The following is an 18,812-nucleotide window of genomic DNA, read 5'->3' as shown; positions in this document are numbered from 1 at the left end:
TGTCCCAAGAAAAACAGCCCTTCTCTACTTGCCACGGGCTGGCTGCCTGCTTGCTCCAGTCCGTGTTCCTCCTCCTCCCGCCCCCCGCCCCCCCGTGCCCCCCGTGCCCCCCGAGCGGGTGTGCCTGCCTCGGCCTGTCCGTCCCTTGCACGCGCGCACACACTCACTCAGGAATACCTCGATCCAGCAGCCGGAGCAAGCGGAGATACCAGAGATACCACTGGTCCCAGAAGCGGTCCGTCATCCCACCCTGAACTCATCCTTCAGGGCCGGTGCCTCAGCAGAGCCTCATCCCAGCACCTCCGAGTCGAGGGGGCCGGACTCCTTGGCGCTGGCGGGCGGCAGCCTGCGCTCAGCACACGCCTGCCTGCGGAGCCAGCCACGTCCTCCCACACAGAGCTGCCGAGCCGTTTCGCAGCAACAAAGGAGCAAGAGCAGAACACGGCCGCCTCGCCTCGTGCAGGCCCAGCCGCAGGGGCCCGGGGGAGGTCAGAGGCGCCAGCCCCAGCCCGCACCGTCAGCGCCGGGAGCCCAGGGCGCAGGGGGTCCTGCGAGTGCAAAGCCGCTCTCTAGGCCTGTCTTGACCTGCACCCCGGAATGTCCCGCCATCCCGGCCCCACTAACAGGACTGGGGTGGGAGGGGACCACAGACACCCCCGCCCCAGAATATGAGGCCCACACGAGCACAACAAAGGCCACAATCCCGTCCTCCCTCTGCCCGTTCACGAACCCTCTGTTAGGAAGTGGAGACAGCAGGGGCTCTGGAGTCAACAGTTCATGGGTTCAAATCCTACCAGCGCTTAATGGTGGCCCGGCCTCCGCCACGTTTCTTCAACTCCCTAAGCCCCAGCTTCGTCCTTGTGACCCGGAGAGAAGAGCATTTGCCCTGCAGAGCTATCGTGAAGTTCCCAGCAAAGGCAGGATGTGCCATTTCTGGCAGAGCACTCAGCGGAGAGCCTAAGTGTCTGTCCCCCCGCCCCACCCCTTACCTGCCACCCCCGCTCCTTCTCACCCTGCTCCGTCCCCCACGTGCCCATACATCTCATGGTTTCCCGTCTCCCTGCCCTTGCTCCTGCTCTTCCTGCCAACAGCATGGCTTCCTCTGATTTTCCCAATGTCTACGCCAAATGCTACAAATCGGGGTGCCATCCCCGGTCTTCCCCTTTATATCCCATCTCACTTTCTCCTTATAGAAGACTCTGCTCCCTCATTCGATCACAAAATCCATGAAGATGGGAACTGCTTTGTAACCATCCCTGTATCCCCCAACGTACTTCATATAGGGCTTGAACCTTGCAAGTGCTCGAGTGTTTACCAACTGAACCAACGAGCAGACAAGTGAGGCCAGACACCCCGCACGATTTCATCCTAATGGCAAAGAGAGGATGCACTGTGGTGCCTCAGTCCCTGGGCACTGCCTAAGGCCCGTAGAAAGATGACAGGGCCCCCTGCTTGCTCTGCCCAGAGCAGACTTTACAGTAGACTGGCCACCTACACCGTGAGGCGGTGCCCCTGGTGGCTGAGAATCCTGCTCACAGAAGTAAAACCCAAGGGCACTCCAGGTTTGGGACAACTTTGTTCTCCAAGCTTAAAAACTAGCCAGCAGCCACGTGCACAGCCGTCACAGCTTCTGTTCCAGCCTGGCCCACACCAGCAATGCCTTCCCGCTACGCTAATAGAAATGCTTGCTTCCCAGGCCTCTTGGTCTCCCCTGCGGAGCTGGTGGGAGCAGTCCTCCCTCAGCACCTGCCCTTCCTGAGAGCTTAGGCCTCCAAGAGGAGACAGGTCACAGATGCAGAGAGAACTCAGACTGAGGAAGAGGCCGGGGAGAGGAGGTAAGAGCTAAGAGGGAGAGGAGAAAGTGAGCACAGCCACAGTCTCCCCAGCCCCCTGCTCCCCGACCAGCACCACCACTGCCTCTCGGCTCCTTCTGAAAGCACAGCAGCGGGACGGAGCGGACACACTGCCTGCAAGCCACCTCTCAGAATCTGTTCGGATTATTTTGTTATTACCTTACATGGACAAGACTCCAGCCTGCAGTTAACACAAGAATGCAAGCCCCTCCTCTCTCCAGACAGAAGTGCACTGACCCGGGACCTCCCCCTTCCTCCGTGAACAACAAAATCCATCATGCAGGTGTAGCTCGTACTTTGTAGCTCGCAAAGTACTTTCACATCCATCATCTCCTTTGGGTCTCTGAGCAGCCCTGCAAGGTCTGTAGCATGGTGATCATTCTCCCCAGTATACAGCAGAGGAAACCCACAGTCCAAGAGGTTAAACAACTCGCTTACAGTCATAGGCCTAGTAGGTAGCTGGGCTGAGAAAGAGATATATACCATCTGTGTCCTCCCAAAGAGTTTCTGAGGCTCTGGAACGTTCCCTGAGGAACTGTGACATGATCCCCAGGGGGACGGACGCCCTCACAGTAGGGCAGGACCTGGGGAAGCGGCTGCTTCCCAACAGGAGGCTCCTCCAGGACGCTGCCCTGCCGCGGGTACAGGCTGAACAGAGGTCGCCCAGCGGGCCTCACTGATGGCCTCTCACCCTTTCCTTTAGCTGTTGGCTGTGGCTGCCAAGGGGGGGAGCGTTCTCCAAATAAGAATGCCAACAGAGGCTTTCTAGAACACAACGTGGGAGAAATCCGAAATGGGGGGCCGAGGTAGGCACACAGGGCTCTCCCACCATGCCGGAGACCCAGACGGAGATGGGCTGAGGGAAGACAGTTCTAGTGACTATGTGGACTGTCTGGCGTAAACCAGAGCACTCTATTCTACATCCCACTCCTGGGCTTGGAGAAGGCAGCTGGCCCTGTTCCCCCTCCCTCTAGTAACCAAGGGCAATTCCACACAGCCCTGTTTTCAAAAAGAGAAAGGAAATAAAGCTGTCAGTGAACGAGAGGAGTGCAAGCACCTCCCCCACAAACTGCGAACCTAAGGCACATAGGTTGGGCACCTGTTGGGCCAGGCCCAGGATGAGCCCATTCAGCCGGGAAGTTTCCTAAAACCAGCTCCGCCCGATCGAACCAGGCCCCTGAGAGCTCTCCAGCCCACCACTGCTCATTTCTCCAACCCCCACAGAGCCTCTTAAAGCCTTAGTGTAAATGCAGCCCTTCCAGGAGCTGAATAAAATGTTCCAAGAAACTGAGAGTTGCCATTGAGCTGCAGTACATCTGGAAAGGACGGGGTATTGGCCGGGACAGAGCTTTATTAAATCTTGTGGTTGTTACTTTTGTCCTCAACAATGCTTCCTCCGTGGTTGCTTCTTTCGTCGTGGTCAAAGCAGGCATGATCGTTCCCATTGGTGTGGTCCCCCCAGCCCACCTACCCGGCCACAGGGACATGTTCTCCAGGGACAAGCAGCATCTCCAGGCCGGCGACAGCCTGTCCGTCCCAGGGGGTGATGCCCATCTGGAGGATCACTGGTGACTCCATGTCACATCATAGATCTGTTGCCTTCTCGTCACTGTTCCTTCTTCTTCTAACTTGGCACTGTTCTTTCTCCCTCTCTCCGCCCGCCCCGACATGAAAACACTGTGTTCCCGATCAGATAAAGCCAGCACAGTGTATGGAGCAGAAGGCAAACAGCACGGAGGGAGGAGAGAACCAGTCGTGTCCCAAACCTTTCCCACTCATCTCCTGGGACAATGACTGCCATTCCCACAGCACCACTGGCCAGCTCCCTGGACACGCGGGGCTACCAGACAAGGGAAGGCCACGCGGGAGGCAGTACGGCTGCATACTGAGCAGACAATCGCCGACGACGTGGTGTTCATCCCCCACCCCTCGTCCCAGGAAGTGAGCTCCCATCAGGCTGCCATTTTGCCCTACAAGCTGTGCTTCAGTTGCAACATGAATCAAACACGGCAGCAGACACCATCGTCAGCCACCTCCCACACCACTTCTGTCCCCTTGGCAGTGAGCACCCTAGTGGTGAAGTGAGGCCTGTGGCAGCACATTCTCAGGGGTGCCATCCGCCATCCACGGGATGGGAAGGACCCCTACCAACCTCTCCTGTGAGAGCCTCGTGTCCCCAGGTGAACGGGCTCCTTAGGTCCACACCTGAGGACAGCACCTATGACAGGTATCATCTATCACTCTGAAATTCAAGTCTACCTCTCCCAGGAGGCCTTTTCCAGCTAACCTCATTCATTCTCTACCTCAGAGGCTCTCAAAGTTTAATGGGCAGCAGAATCACCTTAGAGGGTTTGTTATCCATGCAGATAACTAGGCCTCGCTCCCGGAGGCCTGCATATTTAACGAGCTCCCCAGACGATTCTGGCTCCAGCTCTCCTCTCTTGCACGCGGCACTGACTTCATTTAACTCTTCTGGTTGAATCTAGCGTGTACCCATCTTCCCACATACCCTAGAAGTCTGGTATGGAGGGAGATTCCGAGGCTCCTGGAAGGTAAGGGGAGGTCCCACCTCCCAAGGCCCTACGTGGAGGCCCCGAGAAGCTGCCAGGGCAGGAGGCTGGGAGATCAACCTCATCTCTCCACAGGCTCCAGAAAGCGTTCATCCTGCAGTGGCTCCACTGCACATCTGTACAATAACTTTAAATGTCACCTCAAATATCAGGCCAGGCAGCAGGAGGGAAAGGCAGGAGCTAATTAGCCTGCCTTGCCCTGGCTTTTGTGTCGTTTTCATCCTTGCTCACCTCCACAACCTCCGCTGAGATCTTTAACTCTCCCGTGGCCGGGGAGCCCCAGCTTGTGAACACTGCACACAACCTTCCGCCACGCGGGATGTAAACCAAACTGTTCAATGCCTCTGCTCCGAGTATTTACAGCTCCTCCCACCCCTGCCAGTCTATAGAACCCCATGTTGCCCTACCTATCCAGCCAGAGCACTGCCACCCCAAAACTCCCTCCCCATGCCCCGAGAGCCGGACCCATATTCTCTTTCTCTGCCTCTTCAAAGCTTACCCATCCTGGACCTGTGAAAATCATCATGATAATCTCATGCCCTCTAAGGTTTTCCTGATGAGATCTTTACATTTAGACCCTTGGGGAGTACTCACATTTTGGCAAAAGATATTAATGGCTTCAAAGGAAGGAGACCAAAAAAAAAGCTCATAAATACAGAGAACAGACTGGTGTTTGCTAGGGGGTGAGGGGAGGACAAATGGGTGAAGGTGGTAAAAAGGTACAAATCTCCAGTTATAAAATAAATAACTTATGGAGATGTAATGTACAGCACAGTGACTCTAGTTAATAATACCATATTGCATATTTGAAAGTTGCTAAGAGTAGATCTTAAAAGTTCTCATAGCAAGAAAAAAAAAGCTATAAAATGTATGGTGGTGGACGTTAACTAGACTTATTGTGGTATTCATTTTGCAATATATACAAATAAATCGTTATGTTGTATACTTAAAACTAATATGGCAACTAAACCTCAATAAAAAAAAAAGGGAATGGAAAAAATAATATGGGTATTTCACCATCACCAGAGATGCTAAACTAACATCTTATTTTGATAATAAATTAACATTTCATTTTGAGGATTTTTGTATATGTCCATGCTATGATGTTAAAGAGCTTAATTTGTGCAAATCATGATTTGGAATGACAAGTAAATTTATTCAATTGTTAAAAAAAAAAAAAAAAGGAGGGCTTGGAAGCCCAAGCCTTAGATACGCAGTATGGTAATAGTGGATTCTGGGGGCAAGGAGGAGGATCCATAACTCTCTTCCCTAAGTCTCATAGGCATTTGCCTGTTAGGACATCCGGACGAAGGCAACTCACAGGAGCTGGTCCCTCCACTGTTCTCCCCAACTCACTCCCCTGACCTCCTGTTTCCTACTTAAAACATGATTAGATTGTAGGTGCCTTCTCTAAAGCAACTGAATTATAAAATAGTTCTTCTTGAAGAAGGAAAAGAAAAAAAACACTATATATTTGAAAAGAATACCTCAGAACCCGACCCTAGAGGCCTAGGTAATCAACCTAGAGAGTTCTTTATTATCTCCTATGCTTCTCTCACAGCCAATAAGGTGGTGACTCAATCTTACCTCCGCTAAGAACAGTTTCTTCACCCCTTGAAAGATGTGGTGTGGCTCAAAAGACCAAAGGGTCCCTCAAGCTTGGGGTCTGTTCACCCTGGTGGGGTTTCTCCAAACTATTCCTCTAATCTCTTCACTCTCCCAGGCACCAACATAGAATCAGGAGAAGCTATGTTGCAGTCACAACAGCTGAAACCTCACACCTCACTCAGCCCACGGGGAGCCCTACTGTCGAGAAATCTCTCCCTTTTCTCTTCATCCCATGCCTTCTCCATCTCCTCCAAGGACATTTCCAAATAGGCCCCTTTCCACCTGCCCCCAATAAAATCAAGAGACAGACTATAACGATTGGGGTTGATAATAATTGATGTGATGTTAAACAGGATCAAAAAGAGCTCAGTTGTCCCTCAAAAAAATACTAAAGTTTGGTTACCATATATCTAGAAGTAAACATTTTTTCTATATTCTATTTTTTTTCTTTTGGGAAAATGTATAATCTGTGATTGTTCCATAGGGCAACCCACTATCACATCAGAATATTTGATTCACCTGAATGCCTTTAGCCCCACTCTCTGCCCCCCTTCCCCACCCCACCTCATCCTAAGAGTGGATAACCAGAGTAGCTGCACACTAGACAATCTGAATTCTCTCTACCTTGGCTCTTATTTTAAAAAAGAAAAGAACCAGTTACCATGATCGTTTTACTTTTCAGCAAATGAATTCTGCTTATGGTTCTAAAAATAACTAATTCCCATAAATATATAAATAATCTCTTTCTAATATGTTGATACTTCTAACTTGAAACCTTCTAGGTGTTTGTAAAGGACCTGAGCTTTGGAACCAGACCAACTGGGTTCAAATCCCAAATTACAAATCCCTTTTTCTAGCTGAGTGATTCGAGACAAATCACTTAACTTTTGTACATCTTTTGGATGAGGAAGATGAGGCTGATCTTATAAAATCTTCAGGAGGAAAAAAATAAAATGACATATAAAATAAGAAGCACTGTACCTAATATACACTAGGTGCTTAATAAAGTTAATGCATCCTCCTACAATAGAAAACAAGCTCATATTAGGTTGAAATTCTCAATGCGTATGGCCTAACTAGACAGATAAACCAGTAAAAAAAAAAAAAAAAAAAAATAGGGCCAGTTTTGCCACTGAAAACAACTCTAAGCCAAGCGGCCCTTATGAAGTCCTGAGTTAGGGACAAGTCACAGCACCAGATCCCCCACCGTCTCTACCTGCCCTACAGGCAGGGGCAGATTCCTAGATCTTACTTGCCCAACTGCCCCAATTCATCTGGCTTATTCCTTCTACTCTAAGGTTAGAAAGTTCTGAGAAAGATTTAATTATGAAAAATCCTTGGACTATGCCCATTTGAACCCTGTAGATGACCCTTGGCACTGAGGAGGTGGGAAACTCTATGGAGCTCCGTGCTGGAGTTTCCATGTCCCCCAGTGATATAGCTTCCCTAAAAGCCCATCAGTCTAGCCTTGTAGCATGTCACAGGAAAGCCTCTTAAAGATATCCATGAAAGGGAGCCTGGGTGGCCCAGCTGGTTAAGCATCTGCCTTTGGCTCAGGTCACGAGCCCAGAGTCCTATGACTGAGCCTCATATCAGGCTTCCTGCTCAGCGAGGAGTCTGTATCTCCCTTTGCCCCTCCCGCCCCTGCTCATTCTCTCTCTCTCTCTCTCTCAAATAAATAAAATCTTAAAAAAAAAAAAAGATACCTATTAAGAAGAACAAACTATACGACAATACAACAAGAAGAAAATTTTCTATCATCTTAGGGTGGGAAGTTTTTCCAAGCATTAAGACACAAAGCTCAATATATTGACTTGTATGGGCATTTTTAAAAATCTCTGTAAGTGTATACAAATCACTTAAGGAGAATAAGGGCTGGACAACGGCAGTGAAAGGAATACTTTTCACCGTATATCTCTTTACAGCTTTTGAATTTTGACCTTTGGATTGTATCATGTGAGTTTTTAAAAGACGTCTTAAGATGATGGAGTCAAGAATGAATAAAACTGTTCTTGGAGTCTAGCTGCCACACAGGGAGAAGCCCAAGCTACATGGAAAGGCTACATGAAGGAGAACCAAAGACCTTGGATGAAAACCCCAGCTGGTCCCAGCCCTACCCACACCAACTGTCTGCCATGTGAGTGAGGCCACTTTGGAGCTTCCGGTCATCCAGCACCGGAGAGACACTACGTAAAAGAGAGGAACTGCCTGGTCAACCCTCATAATCATGAGAAACAGCAAATTGCTGTTCTAAGCCACTAAGATTGGGGATGGCCTGTCACAGTATTTCAGGTAAATGAAACAGAGTCATTGGTGAACGGAGAACAGTTAAAGCCACAAGACTGGATGAGATCACCAACGAAGTATTGAAAAGGACTGTACCTTATTTCAACCAGAAGGCAAAAGCATGGCTAGTCTCAGGACTATAACTTTTTACCTGCCTATCCACCTATCTTGAAATTAGAATTCTGAAGACCGGGTTGTCACAGGGGGTTCTAATTAACGTGCTTCCTTGCATTTTAAAAAAGTAGTCAGATTTTCTCTGACAGGAAGTAAATATGTCTGACTTGGTTGCTGGCTTTGACAAGAAGAGCTGCCTTTTCCAATCATTAAATCTGCAGCTCCACAGGCTTGAAAAAAATGTCCTTAAAGCCTATATACAATATGCTAGAAAATATATGATTTGCAACCATCTGAATGTGTGCTTACAAAAATGTTTAATGTCCTCTTAAATGTGTGGGGGGTGGTATACAGTTTTCACTATTCTTTTAGGGCAGACATAAACAAAAATTCTAAAAAGCCTGCTGAACTATGTGTGATATATCCCCACAATGGAATCCTATGCAGCTGTTAAAAAAAGAATGATGAGGTTTTCTGTAAACTGATATGGAAAGATCTTCCAGACATTATTCTTGGGTTCAAAATGCAAAGCATAGAACCATATAGTTAATATTCACTTGGTTTTGATAAGAAAGGGGTAAAATAAGTATGGATTCAGATTTGCTTATATTTGCAAAAAGAAACACTGGAGGGTTTAGCAAGGAACTAATGCTGAAAGTTACCCACAGCGGGAGGGAGCTAGGTGACAAGTGGGATGCTCATCTAAAGACCTTTTCGGGATCCCTGGGTGGCTCAGCGGTTTGGCGCCTGCCTTTGGCCCAGGGCCTGATCCTGGAGACCAGGGATCGAGTCCCTTGTCAGGCTCCCTGCATGGAGCCTGCTTCTCCCTCTGCCTGTATCTCTGCCTCTCTCTCTCTCTCTCTCTCTCTATCTCTCATGAATAAATAAATAAAATCTTTAAAAAAATTAAATAAAGACCTTTTCATATTGTATTAATTTTTGAGCAGTGTGAATTGTGAGGTTTTTTTTAAGTCTTCACAGGAAAAAAAAAGGAATAAATAAAATTGCAAAACTTATTGCAGGGACAGTACCTATTAACGTTTCTAAAGTGTAGAGCCTCCAACCCAGTAATCCTATTTCTAAGACTGTCCCCTAATGCACTTACACACACAACGCAGTGTGTTCTATAACAGCCAGAAACAGGAGGTAGGGTGCCTGGGTGGCTCAGCTGGTTAAGGTCTGATGCCAGTTCAGGTCATCGTCACGGGGTCCTGGGATGGAGTCCTGTGTCAGGCTCCCCACTTGGTGAAGAGTCTGCTTGTCTCTCTCCTTTTGCCCCTCCTCCCAGTCATGCTTCCCCCCCGCCAAATAAATAAGTAAAAATCTTTTTTAAAAAAGAAAAAGGTAATCTAAATGTCCAACAATAAGGGACTAGTAAGATACACAATAACAGGGACGCCTGGATGGCTCAGTGGTTGAGCGTCTGCCTTCAGCTCAGGTCATGATCCCAGAGTCCTGGGACTGAGTCCCACGTCGGGCTCCCCGCAGGGAACCTGCTTCTCCCTCTGCCTGGATCTCTGCCTCTCTCTCTGTGTCTCTCATGAATAAATAAACAAAATCCTTAAAAAAACACATTATAATAGTTACAATCCAATCTATGGTATACTTTGAAACCATTAAAAGGGATAAGCAGTTTTATTTGTAGTGACATGAAAAATTATCCATGATGCAGCATTGGGTAGGAGAATACAATTTACAAAATAATTTGAAATTATTCCTATTACTCTATTCTTGCGTGAACATAAATTATGGATATATAAATACACATATATACACTATAAGTATGTATTTCAATATGCATAATTTTTGTTTTTGCTTTTAAAGATTTTATTTATTTATTCATTAGAAACACACAGAGAGAGGCAGAGACACAGGCAGGGGGAGAAGCAGGCTCCCTGCAGGGAGACCAATGCAGGACTCGATCCCAGGACCTCGGGGTCACGGCCTGAGCCGAAGGCAGACGCTCAACCCCTGAGCCACGCAGGCGCCCCTCAATATGCATAGTTCTAGTTTAGAACAATATGTATACTTCCACACTGTTAACAGTGGTTATCCCTGGGAATGGGAGAAGGTGGTTAGAGAATTATATTTCATAAAATTTTATGTTGCCATCATTTTTTTACCTTAAGCATTTGTACTTTTGGTAATTTTCAAGGCATTTAATTATTCTGGCTGACAGAAGTAGCAGCTCAGGCCTTTTTATTAAAAAATGGGTGCTCTTCAGGGCCAGCACAGAAACTTCCTTCTCCACTTCCCACTCACGGGATCTGGGACCTGGATGGTCTCCAGAAGGCCCACAGGTCCTAACAGCCAGCTCGCTGGACGTATGTCCTGTCCCCCACTGGGGGACGCAGTCCGTCCTCCTCCTCCTAATCCCGATGGGCCTCCGTGGACCCAGCCAGCGTGCCGCAGAACCCCAACTCCTCTCGGCCGACTCACTAAGTGGCCGCTTAGACACCTTGGGGGACTTTAGCCCGACACAGCAGCTGTGTTTCGTGTCAAGTTCCACTTCGAGGGATCCCTGGGTGGCGCAGCGGTTTGGCACCTGCCTTTGGCCCAGGGCGCGATCCTGGAGACCCGGGATCAAGTCCCACGTCGGGCTCCCGGTGCATGGAGCCTGCTTCTCCCTCTGCCTATGTCTCTGCCTCTCTCTCTCTCTGTGTGACTATCATAAATAAATAAAAATATTAAAAAAAAAAAAAGTTCCACTTCGAACCAAGGGGCCGTGATTGTCCAGAGCTTCGTGTGAAATAAAGTTCTTCTTTTTCCCTCTTTTAATAAATGTCTTTGAGACAAAGAAGAAAAATTCTGGGACCACGCACGGGACGGATGTGGGGAGAGTGGCGCTGTCAGTTGGTGACGTTTGCCAGGACAAGGCAGGAAGAGCCGCGAGCACGCGAGCTACCAGGCCGCCACCCCTGCCCTCGGACGCTGGGCTGTGACTCACCGACTCAGACACTTGCAAACTCCACGTCTCCGCAGTGTGAGACTGCGCCTGTGTGAGCCGATGGTGGTGGAGGAGGCTGGGGGTGAAGGAAGGGCACCGCTGAGTGTGACTGTGTCTATCAGACTTGGTGAAGGCCTAGAAGGCCCGAGGAAGGCGAAGCAGCCCCCAACAACAGGTGGAGATGTGGCCCTGAACAGCTGCCCCTGGAAGGCCCTGAACATCTGGGTGTAATGCAGGCCTGAAGGAAGCCCGGAGCCCGGGTTCCACCTGTCAGGCCTACTGAGGTCCTTATCCTGAAGACTTAGCAATTGTGTCTACATAAGAACTGGCCTCTGGCAAATTTGAAATGTCCAAGTGCCCTATTAATTGAGAATTGACTCACCTTTCCTATCCCGGCAAACAAAAACAGGGACCAAAAAAAGAAAAACAAAAAAACAAAACAAAAACACCCCAAAACCTCAAACCAAAAAAAATCTCAGAACCTCACGTGTTGTAACTAAAAACACTCAATAAACAAAGCCAGTCCTTGGGCTCCCTTAGGGAGTAATTGTCTAAGAATGCTTCTTTTTTTTCAGCTGGTGAGAGAGAGAGAGAGAGAGAGAGAGAGAGAGACGTGCTAAGACTGTGTGGAGCTCATCTTGAAAACATTAATTTTTCCAAACACCAATGTGTGCAGTTCGTGCGCTTTTCCTGCACAAGTGGCAGAAGGCAGCGAGGATGCTGCTGAGGACACCCCTCCACGTGGGGTCTGCCTGTGGGGATCGGAGGAAGTGGTTATGGGGCAGCCCTGGCGGAAGGAGGTGAGTTTGAGAAGCAGGGACCCAGGCCCCGTGACCTGCCACAGGGAGGGGCTGCACGAGGCCCGTGGTGCTGACGACCTGCGGAGGACTACCCATTTCTAAACTGGGAAGAGAAGCAGCAGAACCAATACCGCTGCCCCTTTGTAGGACCGTTCTCTAGGGGCTGAACTGGCAGTTAACCAAAACACCCTTCTTCCTCACCTATATCCCTCACAACCTATAACCCCATCAATCACACTCTGGCCTAGCACTGGGACAGGTTGTCCACTTTCCAGGCAGAGGTCCCAAAGCCACTTCCCCTTCTTCTCCTCCCCATTTATGGATAAAAGTGGAGATTGCAACTTGCTCATCCATGCTTAAACTGTCCTTTGTTGCCCCAAGTCCATCCCCTCTGGGAAGTTAAGGACACTCCCCTCTGCAGTCTGTGCACAGAGGGCAAGACACAGCAAAACCATCCACTGACACTCAGGGAAGTCTCATAACCTGCCTGATGAGAGCAGATTCAACTATTAGGATACACCAGAAACCCTGTCGGTCTTAGCTAGACATTCCCCAAGCAGGTTACTACCACCAGGACCCATGCCTATGCCACAGCGTGCCAGGATTCCCACTGAAAATCAACCCCCCCCCCCCCACGCACAGATGTAAATGCTTCATCACCACCAGGACATCATACACCAATGCTACCACTTACTTAGGTGTATTAAACTGATCAAATTCCTTAACCTAAATGAGGATGAAAATAATAAGTTTTTAGGGGCACCTGGGTGGCTGGGACAGTTAAGCCTCCAACTCTTGATTTTGGCTCAGGTCATGATGTTAGGGTTGTGAGATAGAGTCCTGAGTTGGGCTCTGCATTGGGCGTGGAGCCACCTTAAGATTCTCTCTCTCCTCTCTGTCTGCCCCTCCCTCTCTCCCCTCTCTCTCTCTCTTAAAAAAAAAAAAAGTTTTTAAATAAGTTAAAATATAAAGGGCTTAGAAAAGTACTAGGCACACTATAAGTACTATCTATATATGCGTTATGATTATGATCCTTCACTCTCCGTGCTCTCTCTTCCACTTAGATGATTGCAAATGCTCTTCCCATGCTTTGGAATATTGTGTCCCACCCTGTCTTCACGTGGCTCTCTGGCTGAATTCTCCAGGTCTCTAGGAAGGCTTCTTTTATATGGGCTGGGTATCCCTGCCTATGCACCGATCACTCCCTGTACATCCTTGGTATCATTCCGGTTGTCTGTATGTCTATCTCCTTGACCAGTTCCTTCAACCCTAATGCCCAGCAGAGAGAAGACACTTGATAATTATCTATTCAATGCAAGGATGAGTGAACGAGACATAGGTGAAGAGCAGCTTTCATGCATTTGAGTATTTACTAGGTGCCTACTCTGCGTCATACCCTGGACTATGCTTGCAAGTACATGAAGGACACAGCACCCAAGCTGCTCCCCAGACACTCATGGTCAGAGGTGCAGTTTCTGCCTTCTAGAGGTAACTCAATAATAATAATAATAATAATAATAATAATAATAATAATAATAATATGAGGTGGGTGTAGCCCAGCCCAAGGAAAGGGTGGCTCTTGGAGGGAATCCAGATTTGCTTAGAATAGGTGTATTTAACTTGAACCAAAGCAACAAAAGCCCTGAACCTAAGATTCTGTTTATCATGCCTGCATGTGAAGACTAAATGTAGCTTTGCATGACCTAAGAAAAACAAAAGGTAGACGTTTCTTTACAAGGATGGTTTATTTATCCAAGAACCAATCTACCTCTTTCAAGAGAAACCCCAGCCAGTCATTACATCCATGCTGTCTGCAGACTATCTTCACTAGACTGTAAACTCCTACAAACAGAGTTCATAGTTTATTTTATTACAGTGTATTTTTATATCCCATCCCACTCATGTCTGCCATGGGAACCAAGCGCCTAGTATTGGTGCCTTGCCCTGGGTAACGGAACATTGCAGGATACAAATGGAGACCAAGTCACTTGTTCTGTATCATTTCTACCATTCTGTATGGCTCAGTATGTTTTTTTTTTTTTTTAAGATTCTGTTTATTCATGAGAGACAGAGACAGAGAGAGAGAGAGAGAGGGAGAGACACAGGCAGAGGGAGGAGCAGGCTCCATGCAGGGAGCCGGACATGGGACTCGATCCCCGGTCTCCAGGGTCATGCCCTGGGCCGAAGACAGATGCTAAACTGCTGAGCCACCTGGGCTGCCCGCTCAGTATGCTTTTTGAGAGTTGTTTTGTTTTGTGTTCCCAGCTTTAAGGGAAAAGAAAAAAGAAACATCAGGAATTAAAGGAGGATTTGTTGCTCCTTTTACTTTTCTCTACTGAAGCAAAATAAAGCCTGTTTTGGGATGCTGGAGATCTACTTGGCGATGACTTTGCCAGAAGCCTTTGATAGCTCAACCTCACTAAAGGACGGGAAAAAAAGGAAACAATTTCTACTTATAATAAGAAAAAGTCGAAGCAACTTTTCCCTTTGAGACTACATCATAGATACTTGAACTTACGTTTTCCATCCTGGTTGCCCTAAAAGTGAGGCCACGTAAGATCTTTTCCTTAATGAAAAGTCTGAGGCTGCCTAACTCCAGAAGGACAATGGTGCTCCCAAACCCCAGCCCCGGGAGCAGGGAACTCCAGAGCACTGCCACCCAACGCAGCTGCAGCAGTGCGAATGCACACCTATTCTGGGTGATTCTTGGAGACTCACGCTACCTCTGTCCTCCATCATCCACACCAGGTCTCTGGTCCCACCATCACTACCATCTTGAGGGTTATCTGTGGCATGTCATATCATGAACTGCAAAGCAGATGAAAGTGAATTAGAAATTATCTGCCCTTATCATTTCCATCTTTCCTGGGGATAATGCAGGGTAAGCTAGGAAGGCCTGTGACTCAGAGAATGTCCTTTTACCATGAGTACCAGAGAGAGAAAACATGCACAGTTGGCTGTGTGCCCATCAATGCACATAAACATTCACAGTGGCCTGTGGGTGTGCCCATGTGAAAACACCTCCATACACTGTGTCAAGGCAGACAAATTAGCCTGAAACATTGGGAATACAACCCTAGGCACTGAGCTTGTCACTAAGGCAGCTGTGTCTCTGCCATCAGATACGGTCTCCCTCGGAGACCAGCTGGTTTGGAAACATATAGGTAAGAAGGGCAATTCAAAGACAGATAGCTTATTTTTTCCTGATATCTCTGAGATTCAATGCACTCCCACATGGAGACACATAAAACACTGCTCACTAAAGCATTCCTAAGACCTATTCTACACGACACTTGCCTTGGACCAATGTGTGCCGTCCTCATTTTCCTCCACGACAAGCCCACTAGAATGAGCGGTCAGGAAGGATGTCGCAGAGCGTGTATCTGGATATCTGCTAAGCCTTTGACAAATGTCCTCCACAATATTCTTGTAGATAAGATATGAAAAATGAACAGGATGAGAGTATCACTAGGTGGATCGCTGCAGATACCCCACAACGCCCCAAGAGTGTTTATTAGACCACAGTGAGCCTTAGGCTGGTCTCTGGTGATGGCCACAAAGCTCTTCCTCTGACTGTTGTGTTTAACTTTTTAAAAAAATTATTTCCCAAGATGAGAAGACAGAAGATATAATACGGGCAGATGATACAAAACCGGTATGGCAGGATTAATACTACAACAGATGACCAAAATCAATATGCAAATTTATTTCAGCAGATTTGAATACTAGATCAAAATTAACAAGGGCAAATTTCATGTCTGAGAACAACGTTTTAAAATAGAAATGTACTTATCCCTCATCCAGCAATTCCAGCCCTTTGTATCCACCCTAGAGAAACACGTGTGTATATGCAGTGCTTACTCAGGAATGTTCACTGCTACATTGTTTACAATGTTAAAAAAAATACATAAAAGTAAAAAACAGAAACAATAGAATTGCTAAGGCAATTATGGACCATCCACAATGAGAAAATACTATGCAGAAGATGTTCAAAACATGTCTTTGCATGAAGAAACAGTTGCAGAAATGGGACACCTGGGTGGCTCAGCAGTTGAGCATCTGCCTTCAGCCCAGGGCGTGATCCCAGAGTTCTGGGATTGAGTCCCATGTCGGGCTCCCTGCATAGAGCCTGCTTCTCCCTCTGCCTGTGTCTCTGCCTCTCTCTCTCTTTCTCTGTCTCTCTCTCATGAATAAATAAAATCTTTAAAAAATAAAAAAATAAAAAGATTGATACATTAATCCCAGACATATATATACACACACAGAAATTTACAAATTTATATATATAAATATATATAAGTAAATAATATAAAAATATAAATAATAAATATGAATAAATTTATATATATATAAATATATCTAGAAGGGTCCCTAAAAACTGATGCCAGGGTCTATCTCTAGGGAGAAACTAAATTGTTATGGAGTAAAAAAAAAGTACCTGCAACATAGGAAATTCAGAATGTATTGCATTAAACTGCGTAATTTAGCTTTCTTTTTAAAGTAAAGTCTTGCTTTTAGCTTCAAAAAAAAAAGTTCAAAAATATGGGGAAGGGCACAAATTCTTGAGATTTCTATTACAACCTAAGAGGGGTCAGTCAGCACTGTAGAAAGCCTGCAAAAAGCTCATTCCTACTACATAGAGTACAAAGTTTGGTGTGCAGACATCCTGCAAGCACCAGGGATCACTAAGCTGGTCATGTCTGCAGCACTGGGTTGTATCCAATCCTGACAACACAATTAGGTAGGGACACTGGCAAAGCCAAATGCAACCACGGGAAAGAAATGCCTATGCAGAGTCTAAAAAAGCATGACTTAAGAATAATAATTGAGGGCAGCCCGGGTGGCTCAACGGTTTGGCGCTGCCTTCGGCCCAGGGTGTGATCCTGGAGACCCCGGATCGAGTCCTGCATCAGGCTCCCTGCATGGAGCCTGTTTCTCCCTCTGCCTGTGTCTCTGCCTCTCTCTCTCTCTCTCTCTCTCTCTCTGTGTGTGTGTCTCATGAATGAATAAATAAATAAATAACCTTTAAAAAAAAAGAATAATGATTGAAGAAACCACGACTGTTTAACCTCAAGACAAGATTATGGGGAGATAAGCTTCTTCAAATGTGGAGGGCTATAATTGCAGATGATGCAGTAAATACTTATTTGGGTATTTTCCAGGGGTAAATACTAGGACAAATAAATACAAGTGATTTATCCTATTAGTAGCACGTTTTAAAAAGAAACATTCTAACTAACAAGAATGAATGACAACAGAATAATCTGTCAGGCATGATCATGAGCTCCCTGTCATAGGAAGGATTCAAGTACGAGATTCTATAGACAAAGATATTGGATTACATGAGAAGCAAAACTATGTAAACTTCAAGATCTCTAACAACTCCAATATTGTATGATTCCATATTTTGGCTGCAGAATCAATTTTCAATCAATGTGTACCCCCAACGGCTCCAAATCCCACAGGTGGTGTACTCTGCCACCAGGTGGCAGTAGATGCCTTGGACTCTGGGTCCTACACATTAGATGTGGTGAAAAAAAAATTGCAGTTTTCCAAAATTTTTTAAATTAAAAAAAAAATAATTAAAAAAAAAACAGATGCAAGCATGAATCCCATAAGTAGCCCCTTTCAAAGCAACATGTAAATATAATTCATAATTTTCCTGATGATTCCATCACAATGATTCTTAATCACTTGATTTCCTCTTGTGCACTTCTTTTGTCCAGGGTCTACAAAGAGACCCTTATCTTCAATGGCCTCCTCTCTGTAGTGTCAAGTTTCCTGACTTGTACACAGTTCCAGATCCCTGTGTCTCCTCTTAATGCAAAAATCCCCTCTGCTTCCTCTGCAGCTGCAGACCGCGTCTGCTACTACAGTCTTTCTTCCCAAACCAAGAAGGACCAACAGGAGGATCGGAGAAACACCCCAGCCATTTCCTGCCTCTAGCTTTTCTGCCCCTGTATCCACACAGCTGAAGCCACAAAACAAGCAAGCAACAAACAAAAACATATCTGAATCTCCACCCTGACAGCATGAAAGTATATGATTATCTTTTCCCAATTAGAAGAGAATAATCTCCCACCCAGCTTTTAAAGAAAAGAGAAACTCTCCTTTTGTACCCACAGCTGTGGACATGGGTGTTGCTTAAAATTTGAATACAATCAAAAAAATTTGAATACAATCAACAACCCTTGTCCTAGTCCCTGGCAACTCAAAACTCTGTTAACACTGCCTTGGTTATAGATCACTTCAGATGCCCTGGTTTTCAGAGAGTATTTTTTTGGTAAGAGCTTATGACTGAATGCAAATGATACAAGATTTTTTTGAACTTGGATTTAAAGCAGGTTCATCACGATAAACCATACGCTTGAGTCAAGGTCATCTTTCTAGTTTCAGGTGAAAAACCTCTTCTTCCAGGAAGCCTTCAGGAGCCTAAGGGTCCTGATATATGCCTTAATAGCCCCCTACACCTGCCCTGTCACAGCCCTATACCTACCTCCATCATAGCTCTCCCTGCACCTGCCCCACCACAGTCCTCCACCTGCCCCATCACAGCCCTGCACCTGCCCTACCACCATCCTTACCATGTACACTCCAATGCCCTCTGTGCCAGCCCATTTCCCAGTTATACTGT

General features: G+C 46.7%; 1 protein-coding gene across 19 annotated transcripts in view; it reads right to left on the bottom strand.

Annotated features, from left to right (window-relative positions):
* Positions 1–18,812, bottom strand: part of KALRN (kalirin RhoGEF kinase) — a 659,950-nt gene that overhangs the window by 594,296 nt on the left and 46,842 nt on the right. For 3 of the 19 annotated variants that reach the window (XM_025474776.3, XM_049105377.1, XM_049105380.1), the window contains exon 1: positions 178–368. The exons of 1 other annotated variant lie outside the window; for it this stretch is intronic. In XM_025474776.3, the coding sequence (XP_025330561.1) occupies positions 178–244 (67 nt within the window). In that variant the 5' untranslated portion in view covers positions 245–368. Of the gene's footprint in view, positions 1–177; positions 369–18,812 lie in introns of those variants that run through there. 15 more of the 19 variants (XM_049105381.1, XM_049105382.1, XM_025474799.3 and 12 more) reach the window with 7 other exon arrangements.

This window comes from Canis lupus, chromosome 33, assembly GCF_003254725.2.
Source record: "Canis lupus dingo isolate Sandy chromosome 33, ASM325472v2, whole genome shotgun sequence".
Lineage (NCBI taxonomy): Eukaryota > Metazoa > Chordata > Mammalia > Carnivora > Canidae > Canis > Canis lupus.
Note: the sequence above shows the minus strand (reverse complement) of the source record. Positions and strands in the feature narration are given on the sequence as shown.